Source organism: Carassius gibelio, chromosome A8, assembly GCF_023724105.1.
Source record: "Carassius gibelio isolate Cgi1373 ecotype wild population from Czech Republic chromosome A8, carGib1.2-hapl.c, whole genome shotgun sequence".
In the NCBI taxonomy this organism is placed as follows: Eukaryota; Metazoa; Chordata; class Actinopteri; order Cypriniformes; family Cyprinidae; genus Carassius; species Carassius gibelio.
In genome coordinates, this window is record NC_068378.1 from 24,457,158 (window position 1) to 24,483,141 (window position 25,984).

Consider the following 25,984-nt stretch of genomic DNA (forward strand, 5'->3'; position numbering starts at 1 on the left):
AATACTGCTTTATTTAATTTTTATTATTCAAGATGAGAAAAAAGCACAGATCACATTAATACATGCAAGTATTCACTTTTATTTTCTTATAAAAACATATTTGTTATATACATCAGCTTCTGCCCCTTGCTGAATTTAGACAATTCAAAGCTACAGCAGAAAGGGAAGCAGTTATTTTTATATAACAAAGATTTGTATCCAAAAATACCAACAAATGAGGGATGTTACAGCATAAGCAAAATCTTGTAAAATGTATTTTTTTAAAACCCTTTACAAATGAAATTTTTATAAAATAGTGCTTTTAATATATTTCATAAATTCTAAATAAAATAAAAAAATCAGGAATTGCAAGGAATAGTTTTTTAATTCATATATAATTTTTATACTGTTTTGTTTTTCTTCAGGCTTGTACTATTCTTTTCTGAAAGTGGTTATGTTTCCTCATAGTCATTGTTTGTAACTGCTGTGGGGTTGATGGAGTCTGTTAAAAGGTTAATAAAGAGTTCAGGGTTAGTTTATGTGTGCTGTTAAACTAAGGAAGCTCAGGCCTTATCCAAATCTAATCTTAAACCCAAATTCTTTCAGCTAGAGTTGACTTCATTACCAATGCATGTCAAAATGCAGACATACACAGAAAACAATATATATGCTTGACACCTTATGTGTGATGGTTGTCAGATTTAAGATCAAGGAAGAGAAACTTAGTTCATTTACTTTAATCTACAGATCTGAAAACCAAAGCCTGCATGTTAGTAATGAGCTTCTTGAAAGGAATCTTTAGCAGCCAGAGGATGATTGATCCAGTAATCAAATGAAATACATAAAGAAGCATTTTGAAATGCTATCAGTGTGTATGCATTTTCATTCTTAGGTTTAAATCTGACTGTGGTCATCAGGTATTTAATAATATTCATTGCTGCTATAAATGAGTGAGTAACTAGTAAACACACACCTTTAGTTTTGCTCCTTATGTGGGTCACAATCACTGCTGCAGTCATGATGAACAGACCAACAGCAATGAAAGAGGAAAAGCAGATGTAGGATAAAGATAGTCCTTCCTCGTGATGATCAAAGACTGCAAGGAAATGCAATGATAGTCAAAATATGCTTTGGCTTGCATGCACTGAAACATAGTCTCATACAGACACTCCAGTGATCAGCTGTATCTTATTCATGTATATTTTAAATGGCTAATTATGCATCCGAAACATCAGATGAGAATGAAAGAGAGTTGGGAGAGAGAGAAAAAAATTAAAATAGGAAAAAGCTAACATTTAGCAATATTTTATGATCTTGGGAGGGATGCACCATTAAACATAGTTGCAGAGATGTATTTGTTTACCTGATCTGTTGTAATTGTAGGTCTGGCTGCGCAGGTTCCTGACATCTAAACCTGACTTAAACTCATCCACACAGGTGAATGAAGCCGGTGGACTCACTGTGACCAGAAACACACATATTTCTGAAGAATTTAAAGAAGAGCATTTCAGTAGTTCTATGGTGTAGTTCAGTTCGCTCTCTACAAACAACTCATATGACTGAATTCTGAATCTCCATTGAAACATTTGGGTAAACTCGCACAGTACGACCACTTTCTCTCCATCCTCCATCTGTTGGTACACTGTGATGTTGGGCTCTGGAACATCTGGACCTGGAACACATCAACATGCCAAATAATGCAAAATAGTTGTTTTGAGGAATGTAATTAATGTTGATTTTAAATTAATCAAACTGTTTTGGTTTACTAAAAGACATCAACAATAATAAAAACAACTAGTAAGAATCACTTCAACTTAAACATGATAAACATGTATTGTATTTCAAGGAACTTTAATACAGTGAAACAAAATTGGTTCATACTTTCATACTCCTCGGTGTAGTCATCAGTGATTAGAAATGTCTGTCAGACAAAGGCACATAAAAATATTAGACATGTAATATTACTTGTTCTATTCTAGGGCTGAGAAAAGACATACATCCAAATCTCCATAGTCTTGAAGTATATAATCAGTAAAATCTTCTGATTCCTGACATTTCTCTGGATAAACAGATGGAAATAGTTTATTATAACACATTGTGGAGTAAAATATAAAACATGGGAGAAAATATACTTACGTGAGTATAAATACTTACGTGAAGCTAACATTAGAACCAGCAAAAGGACATGTGAAAGGAGCTTCATTGTGCATCAAACGATGGTCCTTACTAACACAGTGTGCACTAGCTCAGTTTGACTTCCTTTATATTTCCTGTGTTAAAGTGCAGTCCTTGTCATTCGTATAATGAGGAATGTCCTAAACTGAAACATGGATGCAAAAAACAGATTTTTACATTTTATGAAGCAGTGTATGGTGCTTTCCTTTGGACTCTAAGAAGCTGTGAATAACTAAAATAAGAAATGAAACACAAATAAGTGACAATAAACCAACAGGTGTTCCCAATCAGAAGAGCGACTGCTACAGTGGTTTAGCAGACGTCCTGTTATGCAGACTGTAATACTGTGAATTACTTGTGAATTATTGGGATAATTTAATCAGATGTTTGGACTCTCACCCATTCACTGCAGAGGATCCACTGGTAAGCAAATGATGTAAGGGCATGTTCACAGCTGGCATTTTATTTGAAAAGAAAAAGTTGACAAGGGCTTTTTTATTGCAAAAACAAAAGCTGGCAGCTGAGGACGTCTTTTATTGCTATAACAACAGCTGCCTAGTGCTGTGTGGTGCAGAAATGTTGAGAAAGAGGAAGCTGGCTCTTGCATTTTCTTTTAAAGAGGTCATATGATGCGATTTAAAATTTTTCCTTTCTCTTTGGAGTGTTACAAGATCTTGGTGCATAACGAAGATATGTAAAGTTGCAAAGACTAAAGTTTCAAATTCAAAGAGGTAGCTTTATAAAAGATAAGACTCTACCATGCCCCCCTAAAACAGCTTATTCTCAACATGTCTACATCACAATCTGGGAAGGTTTGCATAATGCTGCCCAAATGTTTCAAGCTGACCTCCACTCACTCTAGCCCGCAGTGTGTGACACTGAGTTTCGTTGTGAAGGCATAACTACTTTGTTTGGTCTTCCAAGGACACGACTAGAAATCAGTGGTTAAGTTGTATTTACAACACTATTCCAGAACAGTTCGACCAAAATATTCAGATGTGTGCAACACATTTTATGGAGGACTGTTTCCTGATCTGTTGGCTGTTCTGAATTAAAGAATTTGCCACTGATAATTCAAACACATAAAAATACAGTACTTTATAAGTCACTATAATCAGTAATTTTGTCCTCAATGGACGCAACAAATGCTTAGCTTGTAATGGGTTTTATTGGTTTTCTCTGGTCAGGAGCCGGGACATATTATCACAATATGTTAAGGGGTTAAACATTTCTGTCACTCGCTTAAGGTATTCGGCCAATCACAACGCACTGGATAGCTGGCCAATCAGAGCACACCTCGCTTTTCAAGTCGATGAGCTTTGTAAAAATGACGGGCCATAGAGGACAAACAATAATGTACAGTAAGTGGAAAATAATGTGTTTTTTTAACCTTAAATTCTTTGTCATCAGTTAGGAACCTAAGTGTGCTATTTGATGGCAATCTTTCATTAGAAAGCCACGTTTCTAACATCTGTAAAAATAAATTTTTCCATCTCAAAAATATATCTAAATACGCTTCTAATATCCAAATCGGTTAAAGGGTTTTTAGGCTGCCTTAATTAGGTAAACCGTAACCGGGAACACTTTGATTGATGATTGCACAGATACTATTTAAACTGAACTGAGCTGAATGATGACATCACTGAATTCAATAATGAACTTTGATTATCATTTTGCATTATTGACACATTGTTTTCCTAATTAATGTTGTTCAGTTGCTTTGACACAATATTTTTTGTTTAAAGCGCTATATAAATAAAGGTGACTTGACTTAAACCGCCAAATACACCAAAACAAACATGAAATACACAAAATAAAGTTATTTTTAGCAACATCATATGACCACTCTAACAAGGAATGTCGGTTCTCTGAATGTAATTTTTTAAAATTAACATTATATTCTCACCAATGAACATTTCTCTATTCGTATATCTCTATATTTACACCAGCGGTTTTTAACTTTACTTTTTGCGAACCCAGTGTAACCTCATGCTTACATTTTTAAACAGTATTCATTTTATGGATTTATTTGTATAAAAATAAAAAGGCAAATTGATGTGTTCCATCCACAAAACTCACTTTATTTAGACTTACTGCAGGCTACATTACAGACCTTTCCATCAGAAAATTACAGTAAACTATCATTAAAATAAGTTTTATTCGTGAGATGTTTTAAAATGTTAAAAATTTTTACATGGTCGTAATGTAGGTTTGCCTAGAACAATTTTTAAATACTAAATAATAGTCGTCGCTCACAGGTTTTGTTAGGCGTGTCAGGTTAGAAATGTGGGATGTACAGTTTGGATGTTTGCATGCACAGTCCTAAATGAACATGCAGAATCACATCACAGAACAGCAGCAGGTGTCAGGATAGTCATCAGCGTTCACTTTCAACTCATTTCCATACACATAATAAACATAAGGCTTCTCTTTCCACGTGTAGTTCACTCTCGTTATGGTAATGAGCTCGATCATCTGCCTCTGGAATAAGAGAAAATTGATTTAAAGAACCAGATTCAACATAAAATCATACATAAGTATGTCATCATGATGATCATATAATGCAACTTTCATTAAAATAAAATAAAAGAGGTACCTGTTGTATTATGCGGGAGTTCTTGGTATATTTCACCTGATGGTCTCTTATTAAACGCTCAGACGCTTGTGCAACAGAAACATCTGGGAAACCCATCACTGGATAAACCTACGGCAAACGACCATAGTGATAAATGTATCTTCTTCAGCTTCTTTACTATTCTTGCTTTTATCTCTAACTGTCAGTGCACATCTGTTCCCACCATAATCTGGGCATCTCTGAAGAGCTCTTTTCCTGAAACCTTCCCCAGTTTTTCAAGTCTCAGTCCACTCGAATCTTGCGCTACGTAATCGTCCTTCTCAGTGCTCCTGAAATTGCCCAAACAGTTGCTTTCAGATTGAGACAGTTGAGTTTGAGAGATTGTACAGGGTTAGGATATTATCAGTGAAATCCTGATGATGATACCATTTCACTTTGAGATTGATGAAGACGAGCAGCTGTCCCTTTCCATCACAGGTGTCACACTTGTGAAAGCCACTGCCGCTACATGAACTACATCTAAAAGTAGTCAGACAAAGGCTCAGGAAATATCAAACCACAACTGCTCTCTACTGAATGCACTTACAACTGTTTAAAAACTGTGGAAGTAAAGCATTAGTGCAAGGACACCATTGCAGTTGAGCTTGACTCTGAATCAAACGTGATGAGAGTCTTTAATGGATGGAAAAATACAAACAGTTCCTACATGAAGAATGGCAGACTTACTTTTCACGGCCGCTATAGTCACATTTATTGCAGGACTGGTTATCAGGACGTTGACGGGAACCATTACATCCAGAGCACACTTTCTGCATTAAGACAGACATAAAAAAAAGTCTCTAGTTTCACATACAATAATGCAACCTCCTATAATTTTTTGCTCTTAACACAATAAGATGTCACTTACACTTCTGGTTCCAGTGCAGGAAGAACAAGAGCTTTTTCCCATTCCACTGCATGGATTACATTTCTAGGATACAACAAGAATTGTCTTGGTTACTTGTGTAACTCTTGTTCCCTGAAGGAGGGGAACGCAGAGGTCACCTCGGTGACGGACGACTTGGGAATCTCACCAGAGAGATATACTTCAAATGTAATCTAAATGAGCCAATGCATATTGGCATATGATATTTGCATCTGACTGCCAAGCCCTGCAGCGTTGGTATAAATAAGCAGCAGGTGCAACGCATATTCAGGTTTTCACTCCTGAGATGAGTTGGTGACCCGGCCGCTCAGTGGTGGCACAACAACTGATGTCTCCATTCCCTCCTTCAAGGAACAAGGGTTATAAAAGTAACCAAGACGTTCCCTTTCAGTCGTTCATCTTCAATGTTACGTTGGTGACCGACAAATTGGGAATCCCTACTGAAGTAGTTGTTGTTTTTTTGTTTTGTTTTTTACCAGAAAGAGAACTAAATCAAGGCTGAGACTAGGGGTGTCCACCACTTTTTAGGTACCGGAGTCTCAATTGCTACTCTGAGATGGTCATCTTCCCACAGTGGGTTTATGACTTTTCTATGAAAGCCACCTCAGCCACCCGTGCTTGATGCCCAGACACATGAGGCAGTGATCTTGAGGCTTCTCCTAGAACAACTCTCTATTTAGAAACAATTAACAGATTAGTGGAGCAGAACAAACAAGTCCGCTAGGCTCCGAAGCAAAAAGCTGAATATGTGTATTATGTCTATTTATACCTAATCTGCAGCGTGTAGCAGGCTGATGCAAATATTGCATGCCAATATGCATTGGCTTGTTTATTTTACACTCAAAACAGATTGTTTTTTTCTGGCAAGATTCACAGTTCATTGGTCACCGATAAGACATCAAACATGACTGACTGAAAGGGAACAAATTACTTTCAATTTACATGACTATATATGGTACATTTCTTGCTTCTTTAAATTAAGTGCTAACAATAGCTTCAGTTAAAGATTATTGTTTGATTAAAAAACAGGTTATGATTCAGTATTCGCTGCAGGCTCTGTTGTTTGCATTGGATATTTTTGATGACAGTGTCTGATTTAACCTTGATTGAGGAAGTGTAAGGCACTCTAATGGTCTCCTTGTGATCAGTAAAGTAGGACGGGGGTTGAGCTGCGATCTCCCACGGTCCTGGAGGACGCTGAATACCAGCATCAATGCGCTGTCCTGAGAGAGAGTTGAGTTTACATATGTAAATCAGCTGAGAATTCAACAAATAGTTGCAATCTGGCTTGGAATAATATTTGGATCATGTATTTGTGGCATTTTTTCTACTGAATAAGGTATACAAGACTTCTTCACTTTACATATGGTTGTTGAATGTGATGTGTTGCAAAATCTTTGTTTTTGAGCAAACATTTGCACTATTTTGGAATCTGCACCCCAAAATGAGTAAGAATTGAGTATTGGATTTCATTCAGCAAATTTTATGCAGCCTAAGAAAGCACATCTTTATTGACTTTTGTTACCCGTGTAAGGCTCCTGACTCCATTTAGTCGTTCTGGACTCTGTGAACGTTTCCAAACGATACTAAGAACAGAAACCGAACAAAAAGACAAGACCTCATGAATACATCTATCAACACATGGCTCTATAAAGCCAAAACAGCCCCATATTTATTCATGTGCATTTATACATTTCCACTCCACATGCTCAAAAAGAATAATATCACCAAGCTCATAATGAAAATGAATTACGTCACCCTGTAGGTATTAAAGGACTCCATTTTGGTTATGATTCCATCTCTGACGGGGGCAGAACTATAGCAGCACTTGCTGGAGACGTACTCTTCAAAAGCTTGACGTGCTCTTCCTTCTGAGATGGAAGGAATGTTGTCACTAACAAGAAGATATTGATTGCATGTTGAATAATGCATCATCTGCAACATGATTCAGTTGAGAAATCAACATACTTTAAGCACAATGCATTAATCTATAAATGTCAAATTAGTCCCTGCCTCCACTCAAACCACAGCAGCTCCACCTACCTGCTTCCTTTTCACTCAGTTAACTGAAGTAGTAAACGGCTATACAATATTATCAATATTGGATTAATTCAGCCATGTATGTTTGAACTAGAAACTGATTCAGAATAAAAAGGGGAAAAGTGAATTATACAGGGTTGTATACTAGTCAATGTATCAGAATGAGAATGGTAATGCTTATTCACTTAGGGACAAAAATATCGGCACCCTTGGTAAATATGATCAAAGAAGGCTGTGAAAATTAATCCGCATTGTTAATCCTTCTGAACTTTTATTTTTAAAAAATCACAAAAATCTATCCTTTCATTGAATAATAAGAATTTAAAATGAGGAGAAATATCATTATTAATTAAATGTTTTTCTCTAATACACATTGGCCACAATTAATGGTACCCTTTTATTCAATACTTTTTATGTTGACTGGAAATTCTTAATTATTGCCCTGATGATGGAAATGGGAATTTCCACTGCTCTACCTCTTTTCTTAAAGCTACTTCATTCACTAAATTGTGAAGCTCAATTATCTTTTGCTTCACATCAGAAATATATTATTAGTTTTTTCTCATTGTGATTGATGATTAATGGATTTTTGGCTTTGTTTTCCCTACTATTTATATTTCTTTTATCCATTCTTTAATTCATGTTCATTTCATCACCCTGGAGTGCTCAAAGTTGTGAATATGAATGGAAATTTAGTTTAGAGATATATTACTCATAAGAATTTCTAGGGGTGCCAATAATTGTGTCCAACATGTATTTGAGAAAAACATTTCATAACTATATTTCCCCCCATTTCAAATTCTTATTATGCAATGAAAGGTTAGCTTTTTGTAGTTTTTGTTTTTTTAAATAAAAGATTAAAAGGATTAACAGTGCAGATTAATTTTCACAGCCTTTGATCATATTTACCAAGGGTGCCAATAATTTTGGCAATGATTGTATACAGTATGTTAAGCTCAATGTCAGACATGATAATTGATATCATTAGTCTTTGGCTTGACTATTGAAAAACTATTTTCACTGCTTCCTGAAGCAATCTGTATTGAACTATATAAATAAATGTGACTTTGTTTGAATAAATATATTTATAAAGTAAAAACGTACTTCCACTCTGGATGGCTGGCAGCGTGTTCAGGCACAGGCATCGGCACAGAAGGCATTGGAGGAGGAAGATACGCACCTGTTAGAAGAACATTCACAAGAAACCACTCTTTATAACTCCAGCATCCAAATTCTACTTTATACTGAAATCTAGAAGCTGTACTACTGCAACCAAGAAAGTTAGCACATCATCTGTTTGGTATAGTATTAACACAAAGTATTGCATGCACTTGGATCCCTAGTAGGTGAGACTCTGCGATTCAAAAAAAATATAATTAATATAATTAATAATTTAATGAAAGCGCATATACACTTCCATTCAAAAACAAATTGGGGTCAGTATGATGTTTTTGAAAGAAAATAATACTTTTATTCAGCAAGGATGCATTCGGTTGATCAAAAGTGACAGTAAAGACAATTATAAACAAAGTTTCTATTTCAATTCTATTTCGAAATTTGTAAAACTTTCAGAAAATTCTGAAAAAACAGCTTTGGCTATCACAAGGAATGAAAAAAAAATATTAAAATTGAAAATGTATTTTAAATTGTAATAATATTTCACAATATAGATGTTTTTATTTTTGATCAAATAAATGCAGCCTTGGTGGGCAGTCTTCTTTCAGAATTAAAATGAAAAAAAATCACAGACCCCAAACTGCTGAATGCTGTTATATGGTAGAGTACCTATTAATACTAGCAATAATAATGAAATAATGTAAAATAATAACTAATTTAAAAATATATAATAAGGAAAATTGAACAGTACTAAATATTGTTTTGTGCTTCTTACCCCCTCCGCCGGCCACAGTTCCCTCGTATCCTGGGATGCTGTCAAACATACCTGCAAGAAAGAGATTGTAACAAATTAATGCAATTTTTTATTTGCTTATCATCAATTATAAATTAATATTAATTTCAGCTCATATCAAACTTTGGAAAAAAATAATTTAAATGTTTAAGTTCAGCTCTCATTAAGTTAGATCTGCAATGGCTAAAATATATTCAGAAATAGGATCCTTTTTGCATATGTAACTAATAATTATATAGCAATTAATCTAGGCATTTACATTATTAGATATTATCCTGTACAATACATACGCCTATTATTAGCCAAAAATAAGCTATTGTCTCAACATAGAGGTAACCAGAGACTTACTTTCCTGTATCTCAACGATGCTTATCAAATCAGAAGCGACAGATGAGGATTATATATCTGTAAAGAGTCTTGCATTCTGACGTTTGTGATTTTCCGAGATGGTTAAAGAACTTGAGGTTACAGGTTGGTGGTTTAACGCCCACCCACCCACTGGCTCTTCAGTGAAATATTTAACAGACTGGTGCAGAGATAAAATGGCAAAACCAGAAAATTTAAAAAGAATAAAAAGTAACCAAGGTCAAATGGAAAACTGATCACCATCATTATAACAAAACCACTATTTACATTAGATTTCACAATTGTACAGTACCTAGCCTATCAGTCTGAATAAATGCTTAATTAATGATAAAAGGAAATATGCAGTTTTTTTCACTCCTTGCACCTACAGCCATGCTGATGAAGTATACTGCTAATTAAATCACAATTGAATTAAATCAGCTTTATTTTTTTCTGAAACTCAAGAACACATTCGTGAGGAGCTCAGCTATGAAACCATTTCAGTACATTGGTTTGTGGTCATTTTAAATGGAAATTTAGTTCACAACAGACCCATGAGGAGGTGTTTTTGACCACATAACCAGAGGTTCACCACTGACCTAAATTTTTTAAACACAACATTTTCCATTAAACAGTACCAAAAAAAACCAAAAAAAAAAAAAAAAAACAATTGCTGCACAAATGTTTCCAAAACCAGATTGAATATGCACTTAATTGAATTGATACTTTAACATGTATCAGTATCGGTCCTTTCTCAAAGCAAATCATATTATTCAGAAAATGAAAAGAAAATACAAAAAGGTCCTTCCTCAAAACTAAGTTTATTTGGACTCTTTCTTGAAAAAGAAATGCAATAAATCAATACATTTTTTTAATATAGATTTACTTCAGAATATACGTATTATTCATTAGTTAGGTCTTCTGAAAAATGTATTGATCTATAGGAAGTTTAGTTATTCATATTTGGTCATATTGAATATAACATATACATGGTTGGAAGTTAAGCTGCATAAAAAAAAGACCAATTCGGGCAGGTTGACCTTTGTGTCTGTCAACTACAGATGATTCTGGGATGATTCTGTGATATACAAGACAAAAGACACATTACATTTGTTCATCTTAATGGATGTACAGTATTTATATTGTACTTCTACTGTCCAGGTCAGGTGTATTTGATGTTACATGACAGAACAACAGCAGGTGGCGGGATAGTCAACAGCTTTCACTTTAAACTCATTTCCAAACACATAGTAAACATAAGGATTTCCTTTCCACTTGTAGTTCACTTTGGTTATGGGAATGAGCTCGATCGTCTGCCTCTGAAACAGATCACAGAATGACAGATTCAATATCTAGTTACAGACAAACTGGTGATGATACAGCAAAGTTTGTGCATTCAGGGCATTCAGAGTGTGACCTAGTGTTTTCTGAGTCTGTGTTGCAAGGATGAAGTTGCCGATAATGACTCGCCATCTCATTTAGAGAGAAATGCATCTTTACAGATTATGATTATAATTAAAGTTTTTCGATTTCTTTTATTTTGTCAAGTAGAATCAATGTAGAGGGGCCAAGTCTGGAAGATTTTGCTGCTAGAGAGAGTGTGGCCAGCTGTTTCAGCCAAGGCCAAAGATCAAGAAGGCCAAACTACAGGAGTTGGCCATAAGGGGGAATGTTACTGCAATGGAGGATTAAAACACTTAATTTAGACTTTCTTTTTATTTAATTTATCTTGAGATGTTTTAAGTTTACTTTTCAGCTCAGTGAAACACGTTAAGCATCAACACTTTTTGAGTAAGAAAAATTTATTGTAGAATTGTGCTTCAAATAAAGAATTTTCAGTTGACCAGATTGTTAGTTAATCATTTAGGCTCCAAGTTAATATTGTCTATATGGACAGCGATTTAATTTTTTTTTTTAAAAATTGTGAAAAATTTGGGTCAGTGCAGTGCAACCAGTGCAAAAAGTTTGTCTAGAACTCTGTGCATTACATTGTTGTGTTTTAAAACAAATCGGAAATTAGGGATGCACGATATTGGATTTTGCTAATATCGGATATGACGATATTTTGCAAGTCATTTTGGCCAACAGCCAATGCTGATACAATATATTTATTTTGTTTGTAAGCAAGACCAAGTCTCTCCTGTGCAGAGATCATAAACGAATTATTTTATAGTTTGGATATTTTTAAACAGAAGCTTACTTGTTAGAATTAAATTATTTCATAATGAGAGTATTAAATGCTTTGAAAACAACTATGAAGCAATCACTGCAGTTTTTTTCTTCAGACAGATGCAATGGTAACCTTAACATTTTATTTATAGGGATTACATTTATAAATGGTCTAAAGCAAAAGAGTTGCAATGCCTCTGAAAATCTGAAAAACTTTTCACAATTAATTTGACAAAATGTTACACGTTAAAGAATACATCTGTACAAGTATCAGGTTTGTGATATTTTATTAATTTAAGATATAGCTTCTGAACTTTAAACCAAAACATACTTGTAATTTGATGATATTTATTATTACTTTATTTAATCAGAAATACAATGTTAATGTTATTTGTGTATTTTATTTAGATTTTATTGCAAGTAGGTCAACAGCGCCCCCAAATAGAAAAGTGGCCTTAAAGGGTTAGTTCAGCCAAAAATGAAAATTATGTCATTAATAACTCACCCTCATGTCGTTCAAAACCAGTAAGACCTCTGTTCATCTTTGGAACACAGTTAAAGATATTTTAGATTTAGTCCGAGAGGTCTTAGTCCCTCCATTGAAAATGTGTGTACGGTCTACTGTCCATGTCCAGAAAGGTAAGAAAAACATCTTCAAAGTAATCCATGTGACAGTATACCGTACACACAGTTTCAATGGAGGGATAGAAGGCTCTCCGACTAAATCTAAAATATCTTAAACTGTGTTCCGAAGATGAACGGGGGTCTCACGGGTTTGGAACGACATGAGGGTGAGTCATAAATTACATAATTTTCATTTTTGGCTGAACTAACCCTTTAATGGGACAGCATTAGGACCGGGTACCTGAGCATTAGGACTCAAGGCAAAACAGCGTAATTATTCATATCGGGTGATGCCAATGTTTACATATACAATTTAAAAAAAAGAGGTAAATTGTAAATTTTACAATATAATAACATCTGGAAGCACACTAAAACACAAAAGATTACCTGTTGTAAAATACGGGATGTTTTGGCATTTTTCCCCTGATGGTCTTTTACTAAACGCTCAGAAGCTTGTGCAACAGAAACATCTGGAAAGCCCCTCACTGGATAGACCTACAGTAAACAGAACCATCTGATGAACTTACAAATTTCAACAAACCTCTCACTATATGTATGGTATGTTCGTACCATATGCTGGGCGTCTTTGATGAGCTCTTTCCCCGAAACCTCCTGCAGTTTTTCCACTTTCAGACCACTTGAATCTTGCGCTAAGAACTCATCCTTGTCTATGCTCCTGAAATAGTCCAAAAATAGCTTTTAGCATGAAACAGTTCAGTTTAAAAGACTTTTTGATTATCATGAAATAATTAATAATAATGACTTGATTTATTTTTATTTAATATGTAAATGAGTGCTCTCTTGTGCAAAGAATGACTTCAATGTAAGTCTATGAGTATGATAATTTAGAAACATAACCGCAAACATCTCCTCATGACAGCAGGATTCATGAATATACTGTAGCACAAACAGTGACTGAGGAGCTATAGTTAATATAAGGCTGCACGATTATGACAAAAATCATAACTGTCGATTATTCCATTGAAATTGTGATTATTATTTACGATTATAACAATTTACATTGAATAATGTTTATACCGTTGTTTGATGCAACTGCATGCTGTATTTTTAAATAAAATAAACAAGCTGAAACACTCTAACTGAAAAACATTTAGTGCTTTTCTATATAATCAATATTAAGACTCAAATGTCAGATAAACATTGGACTGGTTTCTTCTTTAAATTATAAAAAAGTAAAAATATGAATGGCATTATAATGTTGTACTAAAACTAAAACAATGGAAACACCCTTAAGATAACATGTAGACAGAAAAAAAAACATTTCTTAAGCGTGCAGAATAACATAAGTGGACTTTGAATAATTGCCACTTTGAACAATTACATAATTGTGGCATCCATAACTGTAATTGCGATTAGAAATTTGATTAATTGCATAGTCCTTAGTTAATAATATAGCAATAGCCATGCCTGCCTTAGCAAACATGAAGGTTGGTTTCATGCTTTCAAGGAGTGCAGATGTGCATGAAAGCCCATAAACTCTTATATCAATTGACAAACTGTTAAATGTAACCAGTTAAGAGAGCTTAAATTAGCAAGAACGAGAAGGGTGTAAAAAAATAAATAAAAATTTTTCCGTAAACATTTGTCTCTGTCTCTGTTTTAATGTTCAAATTAAATCTGATTCAACAAAAAGCATATCTAATTCATTGAAATCATGACTTATACATTGGAAAACATTTTATTAAAAGTTTAGCAAAAAATAATTTTTTTTAGAAACTTATGAAATATGTTTATTTTTTCTCAAATTATGTTTGTTAGTTTATTTATTCATGCATTTTCAGACATTTTGTGTTATTTACTTTAATTTGTCTCGTACTCAAATGATGGCATAAAATATTAATTGAATTTATCTTTTAGTCAAATTAAAATTAAACAAACCCTTTAATTTTTTTGTCAGACAAAGAGCTGCACAACAGAGGATTACTGTTAAAACATGGAGGACAAAATGTGTGATTATTCCTAAAAAATAAAGTTTTTTCATATTAGGGATGCTCGATTATGGTAAAAATCATAATTCAAGATTATTTTGGTCAATATTGTAATCACGATTATTTAACACGATTATGACCATATGACCAAAACTTTATAGGAGTGGTTTATTTAAATATAGTGATACATGTTAAACATGTATTTCCTGTAAATAAGGATGACATCTACATCGTAGAAACCAGCGGAATTCAAACAAACAAACAAACAAACAAACAAAAAGTCCTCAAAATTATTGAAAATAATTAAACCGTCAGTAATAAAAAAAAAGCAAAGGACAAATAAAATATTATAAAAAGATACGAATTAAAAAAACTGTGCTTTAATGTTTTTTTTGTATGCAAGCAGTGCTTTAAGTGGGCAGGTACGCACAGGTAGTCAGTAGGCTACCGCCACTTCCAAATATAGCTCTTGAGCGAACCGCCACCTATCCCGTGCTTTTAGCGTACCGGTATGCTCATTTGGACATGTTTTAATAGAGGTTTTAATCTTTTGCCTGCACTGCCACTTTTCAGAGCGCCCTTCACAATGCAAGCTTCCTAATTTATCCCACCGAGAGCAGAGACTACATTACCCATACACCCTTGAGTTTTACAAGTGAAAAGTGCATGCGTCGCTTTTGCCGCTGTCAGTGACAATTTAACGTGGCCGGAGAGGGTGAGGGAAACGTGTACACTCGGCTCGATAAAAATTCAAATACACTGAACACCACTTAACATGCTCTCCTGGCTTCAGACTTTGAGTACTTAAACAACACGGTCAGAATCAGATGACTCGCTGTCTGACACCTCACCAAGCCTGAATGATATCACTGCAGGTCAGACGCAAGCTACTGAAGTAATGCAGTAGCTCTTTCAGGTAGGGTGACCAGACGATTCGGTCTGGGTGACGGGATGGGGGGCTTATGATATTAGACTTCGTAGCCTATAATAAAAGATAATGAATTTCAAACCTTAACTAAACACATTTTTATTCACAGATCAACCGTCTGTCATTACTCTTTAGTCTGCCACAAGAAACAACAACATTAAAATCATGAACTCAAATGTCATTGTAATAATAAAAAAAAAACAATGACTGTTGTAACAGTGTGTAAATCAAACCTTTCTGTAACGCTAACTTAACGCTAACTTATTTTTTGTTCACGGTGCCGCGAACTGTCAATCACTCCTGTACGCGTGCATCACTGTCCTCCTCGCATCTGCAGCAACTTGCGCTCTATTCATCAAGCTTTAAAACAAAAAGGGGACAAAAAGGTTGTATTGTCTTTGTCCATATAGATTAATAAGATAAATGCATATCTAAATTCGTGCCTAGCCACCAACGGTATTTTTTTTAGAACTTAGAAAAAAGATGCTGCCAATGAGCAGCTGGCTGGGGCTGGATGCAGGACGACTCAACCTCCACAGACAGTTTTTAATGCTGAAACTTGAAAGTGAAAGTGAAAGTGACGTGACATTCAGCCAAGTATGGTGACCCATACTCAGAATTTGTGCTCTGCATTTAACCCATCTGAATTGCACACACAGTGAACACACACCCGGAGCAGTGGGCAGCCATGTATGCTGCAGCAGTTGGGGGTTCGATGCCTTGCTCAAGTGCACCTAAGTCGTGGTATTGAAGGTGGAGAGAGCACTGTGCATGCACTTCCCCCCACCCACAATTCCTGCCAGCCCGAGACTCGAACTCACATCCTTTCAATTGCGAGTCCGACTCTCTAACCATTAGGCCACGACTTCCCTTAAGCGCAGCATGTTTACACTTTAATGTGTTTTGTTCATATTTCAGTCTCTGAGTGCATATATCTTCCTGAGGAGCAGCACAAGTTCTTTCATGCTTTTAAAAACATGAATAAATGTACTTTGATAAATCAAGCACATCCAATTTTGCAAGAGTCACGTTACATGATTTTACAATTTTGCATGGGAAATTCTGCTTTTATGGAGGAAAGAAAGCGGAGCGCTGCAAAAGGGGGCGGAATGGGGTGCAATAATACTTTTATCTCAACTATTGTATTCTCATACTCGTTGAAGGCCAAAATCGAAATCAAAACCGTTTTTCGATTAATTGCACAGCCATATTTCATATCATTTTAGTAGCAGTAGTAATACTAGTAAGACATACATTCTACTGTTCCATGTACCATATTTTGACAGGTTGCCATGGAGAGTTATGTCTGTGTGTGTAAATGATATGATATGAAATTGTCTGTCTGCACCATGCATTCACACAGAGACATGCAGTATTCATATTTAAATAGTATTTTTGCCATTTAATATTCACAAACACTGGTCCATATTGCCATTTGACTTAATTGTACTGACCTACCTTTGATTTATTCATTCTTAATTAGCAAATCCTGAGACATTCCACGTTATACAGTAAATTCCATTTTTATTACTGGATTCCAAGATTCGTGTTTTTCGCACCATGGAAATCATAGGCCCTATGAGCCCCAGCACGTTATGTTGGTTACTCATCAGGTCGGGCCCCTACCTGATGAGTTACCAACATAACGTGCTGGGGCTCAGCCCTGGACCGTCCTAGCCAAATATAACCTTGATATATCATGTAGATCATACCATTTAACATTGAGGTTTATGAAGATGAGCAGCTTTCCCTTTCCATCGCAGGTGTCACACTTGCAAGATCCACTGCCGCTACATTTAAGACAGCTGAAAGACACCAAACAAGTAAAAACTCAGAAAAATACCAAACCACTGAAGCCCCCTGCAGGATTTAATCTGAATTTAACCCACAGTAACAACACCAATAAATAAAATCAGAAAAATCAATAAATGAATAAATAAATACAATGAAAATAAACAAGTAATTCAATAAAATAAATACATAAAATGGGGGAAATGAAAGAAATACATTTTTATTTAATTAAAAGTAAACAATTAATAAAGCAAAAAAACTAAATAAAATCTGGAGTAATCATGGAACTTATTACCTGAGGAATTGTTCTTAGAGAGACACCAATTTTTAAACCTACCTGCCACAACGGACTTACTTTTTACGTCCAGTCCCGTGGCAGTTCACACATTGTTCCCCAGATTCACGGTTACCAGAACCATTACACGACGTACAGTTCCTCTGCACACAGACAACAATATTTTAGGATATTTTACATCATATGAACTAAAAAAATAATAATTCTCCAGCTTGTGTGCACATTTACAATACAATTCAACTTGAATTCTTCTCCAGTTTACACAGTACAAGTGTCATTTTCTCTGTGAAATTAAAGACAATTAAAAATTGAGAACAATTAAAATCCTTGCATGCAAGAAAAATTACTTACTTTTCCAGTTTTATTACAGGTGGTACAGGGTGTTTTCCCCTTTGTCTGACACAAGTCACAGTTCTAGGGTACAAACAGAATATAATGCTCAAAAATATGATCTGACTTTTTGAACATAACCATTACTGGCATGTTTACATGCAGCATGAAGCCAGAAACCATTCATACTTTAGAGAGCAAAACACTTTTTTAGCAGCCTTGGTTCCAAACATATTTATTTTTCCATAAAGATATTAAAAACTTTTGTTTTAAGTTTTAAGCCATGCAAATGTGTTAAAATCACAGAATTAAAACTTCGATTTGTAGCATGAAGCAAAAAAAAGTATTTGAAGATGTGGCCAATACACTTTTTTTTTTTTTTGTATATTTTATATTGTTTTTTTTTTAAAAAAAAAGCTTCTTCTGCTCACCAAGGCTGCATTTATTTGATCAAAAATACAGAATATTTAATACTTAAACTTAACATTGTGAAATACTATTGCAAATTAAAATAACCATTTTCTTACTTTTTCATACTTTAAAATGTAATTTATTTCTGTGATGCATAGCTGAATAAAAAAAAAACTGAATTTATTTTTAAAAATAGAAATCTTTTGTAACAATAGAAGTCTTTTCTATCGCTTTGTATCAATTTAGTACATCCTCGCTGAATACAAATTTATATATGAAAAAAAAAGAAACAAAAATTGACTGACCCCAAACTTTTGATAGTGTATATGGTAACAAAAGTTTCTATTTTCATTTGTAATAATATTTCACTGAAATATACATATTTTTTAAATCAAATAAATGCAGCCTTGAGCAGAAGAAACTTCTTACAGATCCCAAACTTTTTAGCTGCAGTGTTTATATGTATATTTTCTGGAAGTGTAGATAGACTATTATAGATAATTCACAGTGCTTCATCTGACTGGGTGATTTTTTTTTTTTTTTTTTTTTTGGTGTAATTTGCTTTTCATTGTTCTCTGATTGGTGGAGATCTCTTTGCAGAATCATAGTTAATTTAGCTATTCACAATGAATTCTTGATTGCATTAGTTTTTGCCTTGGTAACACAAGTTAAACATACAATACAAAATGTAAATTGTGACCATGTTATGGAAGATGATCAGATATTTCTATTGACTTTAGTCAAATAGTGCACTTGGCCAGCTACAGAGAGAGAGAGAGAGAGAACTAGTGGCAGACAACAATCAAGTGACCAATTCTGAGTGGTGATGTCACTATACGTAGACATCAGAAAATGTAAACATTATTACATACACTACATGCAATCATGCCGTGCCAAATCCAAGAGGTTATACTGTTCCTTACCGAACCGTTCGGTCAAACGGTGGAAAAGTGGCTAAAGTGTGTCGAATGGGACCCGCTTTCTTAGTTTTTGTGGATCATGTGGTTAAATGTCAAACCTTGACTGAGGAAGTAAAGGGCACTTTAATGGTCTGCTTGTGCTCTTGAAAGAAGGCCGGAGGTTGAGCTGCAATCTGCCACGGACCTGGAGCAGGCTGAACACCAGCATCCACAGGCTGACCTGAGAGAGAGAGAGTCACAGGGAGAATGACATGGTTCTTTTGGCAACCAAACAGTTGATGGAAGCCGTTCTATAACATTTGTACTTCTTTTGTGTTGAACAGGAGAAAATTTTTTTGAAAAAAATTCCAAAAGCCATGGCTGATGGTTTCAAAATGAAAGAAAAATGAATATTTTGCAATGTAATTCAGAAATGTTGGGGTTTTATCGATTACAAGCCACACTAAATGCAGCAATATTTCCCTTGTAGCCATTTGCATCATCATGGAGGATTTGTTTATATTATAGGAATGTGAGATTAGATTTGTGGCAATTTTTCAGAGATATGGCCAAGTGTAAATGAAAGCAAAAGACAGCATAAAGTATAAAAAAACATGCTATTTCTGACTTCTGGGTACCTGTGTAGGGCTCCTGACTCCATTCAGCAGATCTGGACTCCAAGAACGTCTCCAAACGATACTGAGAACAGAAGCAGAATAAGCAGACACACCACAGATGAACACCAAAATTACTCTAGTTGCTACTGTTCTGCTCCACATACTGGAGAAGAAAACGATGGTCATAATGAAGATAATTTACTGTAGGTCTCACCCTGTAGGTATTAAAGGACTCCATATTGGTTATGACTCCATCTGTGACGGGGTCAGAACTATAGCAGCACTTGCTGGAGACGTATTCTGCGAAAGCTTCACGTGCCCTGTCCTCTGAGATGGAGGGTATACTGATATCAAAGAGAAAATATCAATATGTAAGTGACATTTGCACGTCTAACAGGGTGTGTTGTGACATGGACATGTTTTAGTAGCCTACTACTGTGATGCTTTTTAAGTGATTTACTAAGCTGATACACCACATTAATGCAGACCAATGAGCTAAAAAGGTGAATCAGCAGAATACTTTTTAGGTAAAGCTTTCAAACATTTTGATGCCGAAAACCTCAAAAATAAGATAATTCTCTATTAAATGCATTTTCACCTCAATTTTAGCCATCAATTATAGCCATTCAACATTACAGTATGGAAATACTTATTTTTCAACATTTAGTAGGCTCTGAAAAATGTAACTTTTAATTTATTTGCAGTCTTCAGAAAGTTGTTCCATCTCTTCCTTTTCATTTTCGGTTGTGAAATAGCGGCCTGTGCCAGTGATGCCACCTTGTGGACAAACTAGTTAGCACAAGGCATATGTGCGACTTGCGTGAACTCCTCCTTCAGGCCGCCAATTGAACCTGTACATTATGAACGGCCTCTTTAAAGGTACAATTTGTAAGATATTTGCATTAAAATATCCAAAAACCACTAGGCTAATGTTTTATATTTTGTCCAGCTGATTACTAACAATATCTGTAATGTTTTCAACTACTTGTAAATCATGAGAAAATTCCCATTTTAAACAGTGACACGGGGCAGAGCAGTCACCTGTCGATGACGTTGGTTACCGTTTGTTATCACCTTTACTGATGTAGAAACCACATGACAACAGGGTCGTGGACAAATGAGGAAATAGTTTCACGACAAACTTCAACTAGAAAGAGATGCTGATCTCGCTTGTGTTTTACTCGACAGGTGAGTTGTTTTGATTTGTATCTTTACAGAAAAGGTATGCTATTATAACAATGAACAAGATTAGTATTATGGGGCATATACGCCAAACTCGGGGCATCACATCGCAAACTCTAGAGCCACATAAGGACACGTCTGATCCATCGTCTGATCGCGTCTTTGCGTTGACTAATCGTGCAAATCATTGAACTCATGTTAAATCCATGATTTATCTTTCCGTGTGATTGATGGCCATCAGCAGTTGGGTAGAAGACAACACATCCCATCATTCCACGCTCCTTCTTAGCATCATCAAACCACATGATTGTTATTGTTTTGATAGTGCGCCCTCTCATGGCAGGTGCTACAACCTGTACCTTTAACTGTACCACAGTATAACAAATACAGGCAATGGCATAGGTTTCATGTTAAAATTGGGCACTCCACACCAGGTACAATATTCTGATTGTTTGCATCTTGTTTTCAAGATCGTCAAAAAAAGTGCTTCTGCTAATATATATGTGGCTCAGTGATAGAACATTGCGTTAGCAGCACAAAAGGTTGTGAGTTTGAATCCCAGGGAACACATACTGGTAAAAAAAAATGTATAGCCTGAATGCACTGTAAGTCGCTTTGGATAAAAATGTCTGCTAAATGTGTATATTAATAATATCATTGCACAAATTAACACATTTTCTACTTAAAAAAAAATAAAACCGCTGTCTTTGCTGTAGATCACGCTTTTCCATCTTAACTCAATCCTGCCATGCAATTTCATCATTAAAAGAGGTACATTAGAAGAGGTAGGCTACATTGTTTTTCTCAGCAAAGAGTTGGAAATATCATTTCTGAAGCAATTAAAGCCACCTATTTACTGTTAATAGAGAAATGCACTCTCTCCATCTCATAAATTAACTTGATGAATCACAATTTTCTGAGAATAGAATAGTGAATATCGCTAAATTGTAAGTTTACCTGTGTATTTAGAAAGCTGGCACATTTATATTTTATCTAAAGCGAAGAAAGAGCCCGTGCACGGTTGCCAGGTTGACAAAAATTAGTAACACATTTATAATTCAATATTGCGAACAATAACTGTTAAACTCTGTATCGGGGATTATGGCTCTTTGAGCCTGGACTGAACTACTGGTTTCGTCTGGTCAGAGGAGAACTGGCCCCCCCAACTGAGCCTGGTTTCTCCCAAGGTTTTCTCTTCATTCTGTCACCGATGGAGCATCGGTTCCTTGATGCTGTCGTCTCTGGCTTGCTTAGGTGGGGTCACTTCATTTACAGGGATATCGTTGACTTGATTGCAAATGATTGCACAGAGACTATTTAAACTGAACTGAGCTGAATGAGGACATCACTGAATTCAACGATGAACTGCCTTTAACTGTCATTTTACATTATTGACTCACTGTTTTCCTAATTAATGTTGGTCAGTTCACAATACTTTTTGTTTAAAGCACTATATAAAGCGCTTTCACTTTTCACTTTCACTATATAAATAAAGGTGACTTGTCTTGACTTGACTATATCAGCCAACCTGGTTGGATTCCTCTGCGACCAGATTAAACTAGTTATAGTGGCCTATACTATATTGTCTTCTCTATCTCTATCTTTATTAATTTATTGTATTTTTATTTTTTAGAAACCTTTCATACATTTCATTTCGATTTAAACACTGTTCTTGTATTCTAATTTAGCATGGTAGCTACAGCTACTGCGCACGTGCTGCGATACCGATATAGAAACAGCTGTATCTACACGTTTAGCTAAGTGCTTGGGATGATACATCGTCGTATCAATGCATCAAACACAGCCCTACTTTCTATGATGATTGCATAGGTGGGTTTTTAAGATTCAATGCATGCATTCAGTGCTTTTTGTATAGCAAAAAGTCTCTTACTGCCAGTCTTGTTGGCAAGGGGCCTGTTCAGGCACAGGCATCGGTACAGATGGAGGAGGAGGTGGAATACACGCACCTGTGAAAACAGTGACAGGTCAAAACTGTCAACCTAGACAAAACTAGGGGCCCATTCATGCTCTGAACACTATAAGGTTTATAGTTCAAGTTCTTCTAATGTTTGTATTTACTAGTTGGGAATGAAGTTGTAATTATGACATCAGGTGCGTTGAAAAATTGTTCAAAGCAAGACCTCGATGTACCTTTTTATTTATTTTTTTATTATTTCTTTATTTCTTTCTTTACATAAAATTCAACTCAATTAAATTTGTTTATAACTCTACATCTACAAAATGATTTAAAAAAAATGTGCATTGCTGTGTCTTTGCTTTTATACTTTTTTAAATCTATGATGGTGCTGTAAATTTAATTGTTAGGCTATATATTCTATGGTAATTTTACAATATTATGGTATTTTGTAAACTAAAATACCCCTTAATTTGAAAAAAAATTAAGCTTTTCCTATCGTCATGATGTTCATGTGCACTCAACTTGTAAATACAATCTTTCGGGGACATGATTTGAATGCTCTATATGAGCTAAGCATATTTTCTCATGCTGACATATCTTAAATTTGGCATGCTTCTTACCACCTCCACCAGCCACTATTCCTTCATATCCAGGGATTATATTGGCTGCAGGGGGTGCATAAAGGGGTGTGTGGATGCTTGCCGCAGGGGGGGCTGCCATTGCTGAATGAGAATTGAGAAGAAAAAAAAAAAACAGTTAGGGATTTTTTTTCACTGGTTGTGCACCAATAAAGACATGCAACTAAAATAATCCCAGTTTGAAAACTCAAGGTTTATAGAAAAAAAACTTTCCCACTTGTGATGACGGCTATGTGTGGTCAACTTCTAAATACAATCTTTCTGACATGAGCCTGAGCATGTTTTCTCTTGCTGACTTATCTTACAGACATAACTTCACGCTTACCGCCTCCGCCAGACATCGTTCCAGGATATCCAGGGACTGTATTGAACATATTGGCTGCAGGGGGTGCATAAAGGGGTGTGTGGATGCTTGCCGCAGGGGGGGCTGCCATTGCTGAATGAGAATTGAGAAGAAAAAAAAAAAAGAGAAAAAAAAAAACAGTTAGGGATTTTTTTTCACTGGTTGTGCATCAATTAAGACATGCAACTAAAATAATCCCAGTTTGAAAACTCAAAGTTTATAGAAAAAAACTTTCCCACTTGTGATGACTGTAAATGTCTTTATAAATCGCATTAATATCCTACACCGTATATATACAACATATATAACATTTTATATTAATATTTTAAGGCATTATATGTTTAACAGTGTCACTTTGTCTGTTCCGCTTTTATTTTGAAAAAGCGCTGTTTTCTTCTTCGGATGTTTTTTTCTTTTTTGTGACGCTAAACTTCCGCTATTCTCTCGTCACAATGTGGTGTTCACATATCGTCGGAAGAACGGTAAAAACCTTTAAACACTCAAGTTATTTATCATGTTCATCCATTTGAATCTTTTAAAGAAAGAGTTTACATTGTAATTTACTTTATTATTTTTGTATTGCTCGTACATGTTATTTTTAAGCGCTCCGAACTGTGAGGGTGTGTCAAGCTAGAGCACATGGTAGCTGATGGCAGAAACTCTTTGATTAGCGCCCTTGGAAAAGCGGAATGAGGTATGAAGGAAAATATGTGGAGTTTGTATTATTATCAGAAGAGATATTGTTTAAGGAAAAAAGAGAATGTCAATACTTCATTTGTTTATGGGTTTATTGCACGTCATCAATATAAAAACGTATATTCTTTCTTCAAACAATTATAATATATTCTGTTTAATTTAAAAGAAGCATGTGATATTTCATTTGTCATAAAGGCTTAAACACATTTCATATTGGTCATTTGTTAAAATAATTTGTATTGGGTCTAAACATGATTAATATGTGAAGATGATTTATGTGCAAATTATTTGTGAAACTACATGGAAGCATTTTGTATTTCTGTTTATTCTGTAGTTTTCAAGGTGTCCAGGTGCATGGTGCTCGTTGAGAGGAAGAAATAAATTGACACCTGTTTGAAACTCTGCGTCTTGATCAATCTATATCCGAGGGGCCGCTACAATGACTGCTATGTGTGGTCAACTTCTAAATACAATCTTTCTGACATGAGCCTGAGCATGTTTTCTCTTGCTGACTTATCTTAAAGACATAACTTCACGCTTACCGCCTCCGGCGGACATCGTTCCAGGATATCCAGGGACTGTATTGAACATGGCTGCAGGTGGTGGATAAGGGGGTACTTGGAAGTTTGCCATGGCTGAATGAAAAAAAAAGAAACAGTTAGAGAATTTTTCCACTGTTTATGCACAAAGAAAATGTTTTACTGTAGTAACCTTTCATAAAATTCTGATTCAAATATCACAGAAATGTCACTATACATTCAGACAATTTTATATATATCTATTGCACAGCTTTCTAAAACATTTGGTTCTGACTGCCCAGTCACAGCAGCCTTTATCAAAATACATTTGTAAAAAAAAATCCAAATATAAATAGCTAAAAATCCAAATATAAATGTATAAATTATAAATAGCCAGTTATTAAGTCTTCATCTGCTTAGCCTTTTCAAATAAGCTATTGAAAATATTATTAAAGGCTGCACCAAGTAATAACTTCCTTTTTTTTCCTTGAAGAACTGATTCTTGTTGTTGTAAGGCTCCTGAAGTCAGTAGTGAGCAGTGTGCACTATAATGACTATGGACTTAAGTCTCCCGTATTTATGATTTAGGAATGTATAATACAGATCCAAGAGCTGCTGCTATTGGATGGCACTGGAGGAGTGGGTGGGAAATTGTATAGTACAGTTGTAAATTGAGCAATCTCCTTCAGTGAAATAGGCTAGCCAAGACAAGTGTTAGAAAAATGCAT

General features: G+C 35.1%; 3 protein-coding genes and 1 long non-coding RNA gene across 4 annotated transcripts; 1 reads left to right on the top strand and 3 right to left on the bottom strand.

Annotated features, from left to right (window-relative positions):
* On the bottom strand, positions 1-2,703 carry LOC128018074 (uncharacterized). Its single transcript, XM_052603456.1, has 7 exons — positions 2,554-2,703; positions 2,134-2,299; positions 1,977-2,038; positions 1,861-1,900; positions 1,343-1,651; positions 953-1,075; positions 1-481 (listed from the first exon to the last, which is right to left on the bottom strand). Exons 2-7 carry the CDS (start codon positions 2,180-2,182, stop codon positions 432-434), a joined length of 633 nt encoding a protein of 210 aa, XP_052459416.1. The 5' UTR covers positions 2,183-2,299; positions 2,554-2,703; the 3' UTR covers positions 1-431.
* A 1,624-nt stretch (positions 2,704-4,327) lies between these two features.
* Positions 4,328-9,638, bottom strand: LOC128018975 (protein SSUH2 homolog). Its single transcript, XM_052604908.1, has 11 exons — positions 9,586-9,638; positions 8,799-8,874; positions 7,413-7,548; positions 7,180-7,240; positions 6,756-6,877; positions 5,637-5,699; positions 5,456-5,538; positions 5,156-5,248; positions 4,953-5,058; positions 4,751-4,858; positions 4,328-4,635 (listed from the first exon to the last, which is right to left on the bottom strand). The coding sequence occupies exons 1-11, from the start codon at positions 9,632-9,634 to the stop codon at positions 4,495-4,497; spliced, it is 1,038 nt and encodes a 345-aa protein (XP_052460868.1). The 5' UTR covers positions 9,635-9,638; the 3' UTR covers positions 4,328-4,494.
* A 1,054-nt stretch (positions 9,639-10,692) lies between these two features.
* LOC128018972 (protein SSUH2 homolog) lies at positions 10,693-25,811 on the bottom strand. The gene is made up of 14 exons (XM_052604903.1): positions 25,734-25,811; positions 25,281-25,373; positions 24,025-24,135; positions 23,682-23,783; positions 23,035-23,110; positions 20,176-20,305; positions 19,983-20,043; positions 19,464-19,585; positions 18,056-18,118; positions 17,765-17,847; positions 17,331-17,423; positions 13,312-13,417; positions 13,129-13,236; positions 10,693-11,267 (listed from the first exon to the last, which is right to left on the bottom strand). The coding sequence occupies exons 2-14, from the start codon at positions 25,369-25,371 to the stop codon at positions 11,127-11,129; spliced, it is 1,287 nt and encodes a 428-aa protein (XP_052460863.1). The 5' UTR covers positions 25,372-25,373; positions 25,734-25,811; the 3' UTR covers positions 10,693-11,126.
* Positions 24,375-25,238, top strand: LOC128018976 (uncharacterized). Its single transcript, XR_008185024.1, has 3 exons — positions 24,375-24,524; positions 24,646-24,736; positions 25,073-25,238. It is a non-coding gene; the product is annotated as an uncharacterized LOC128018976 (long non-coding RNA).
* Positions 25,812-25,984: the final 173 nt, after the last annotated feature.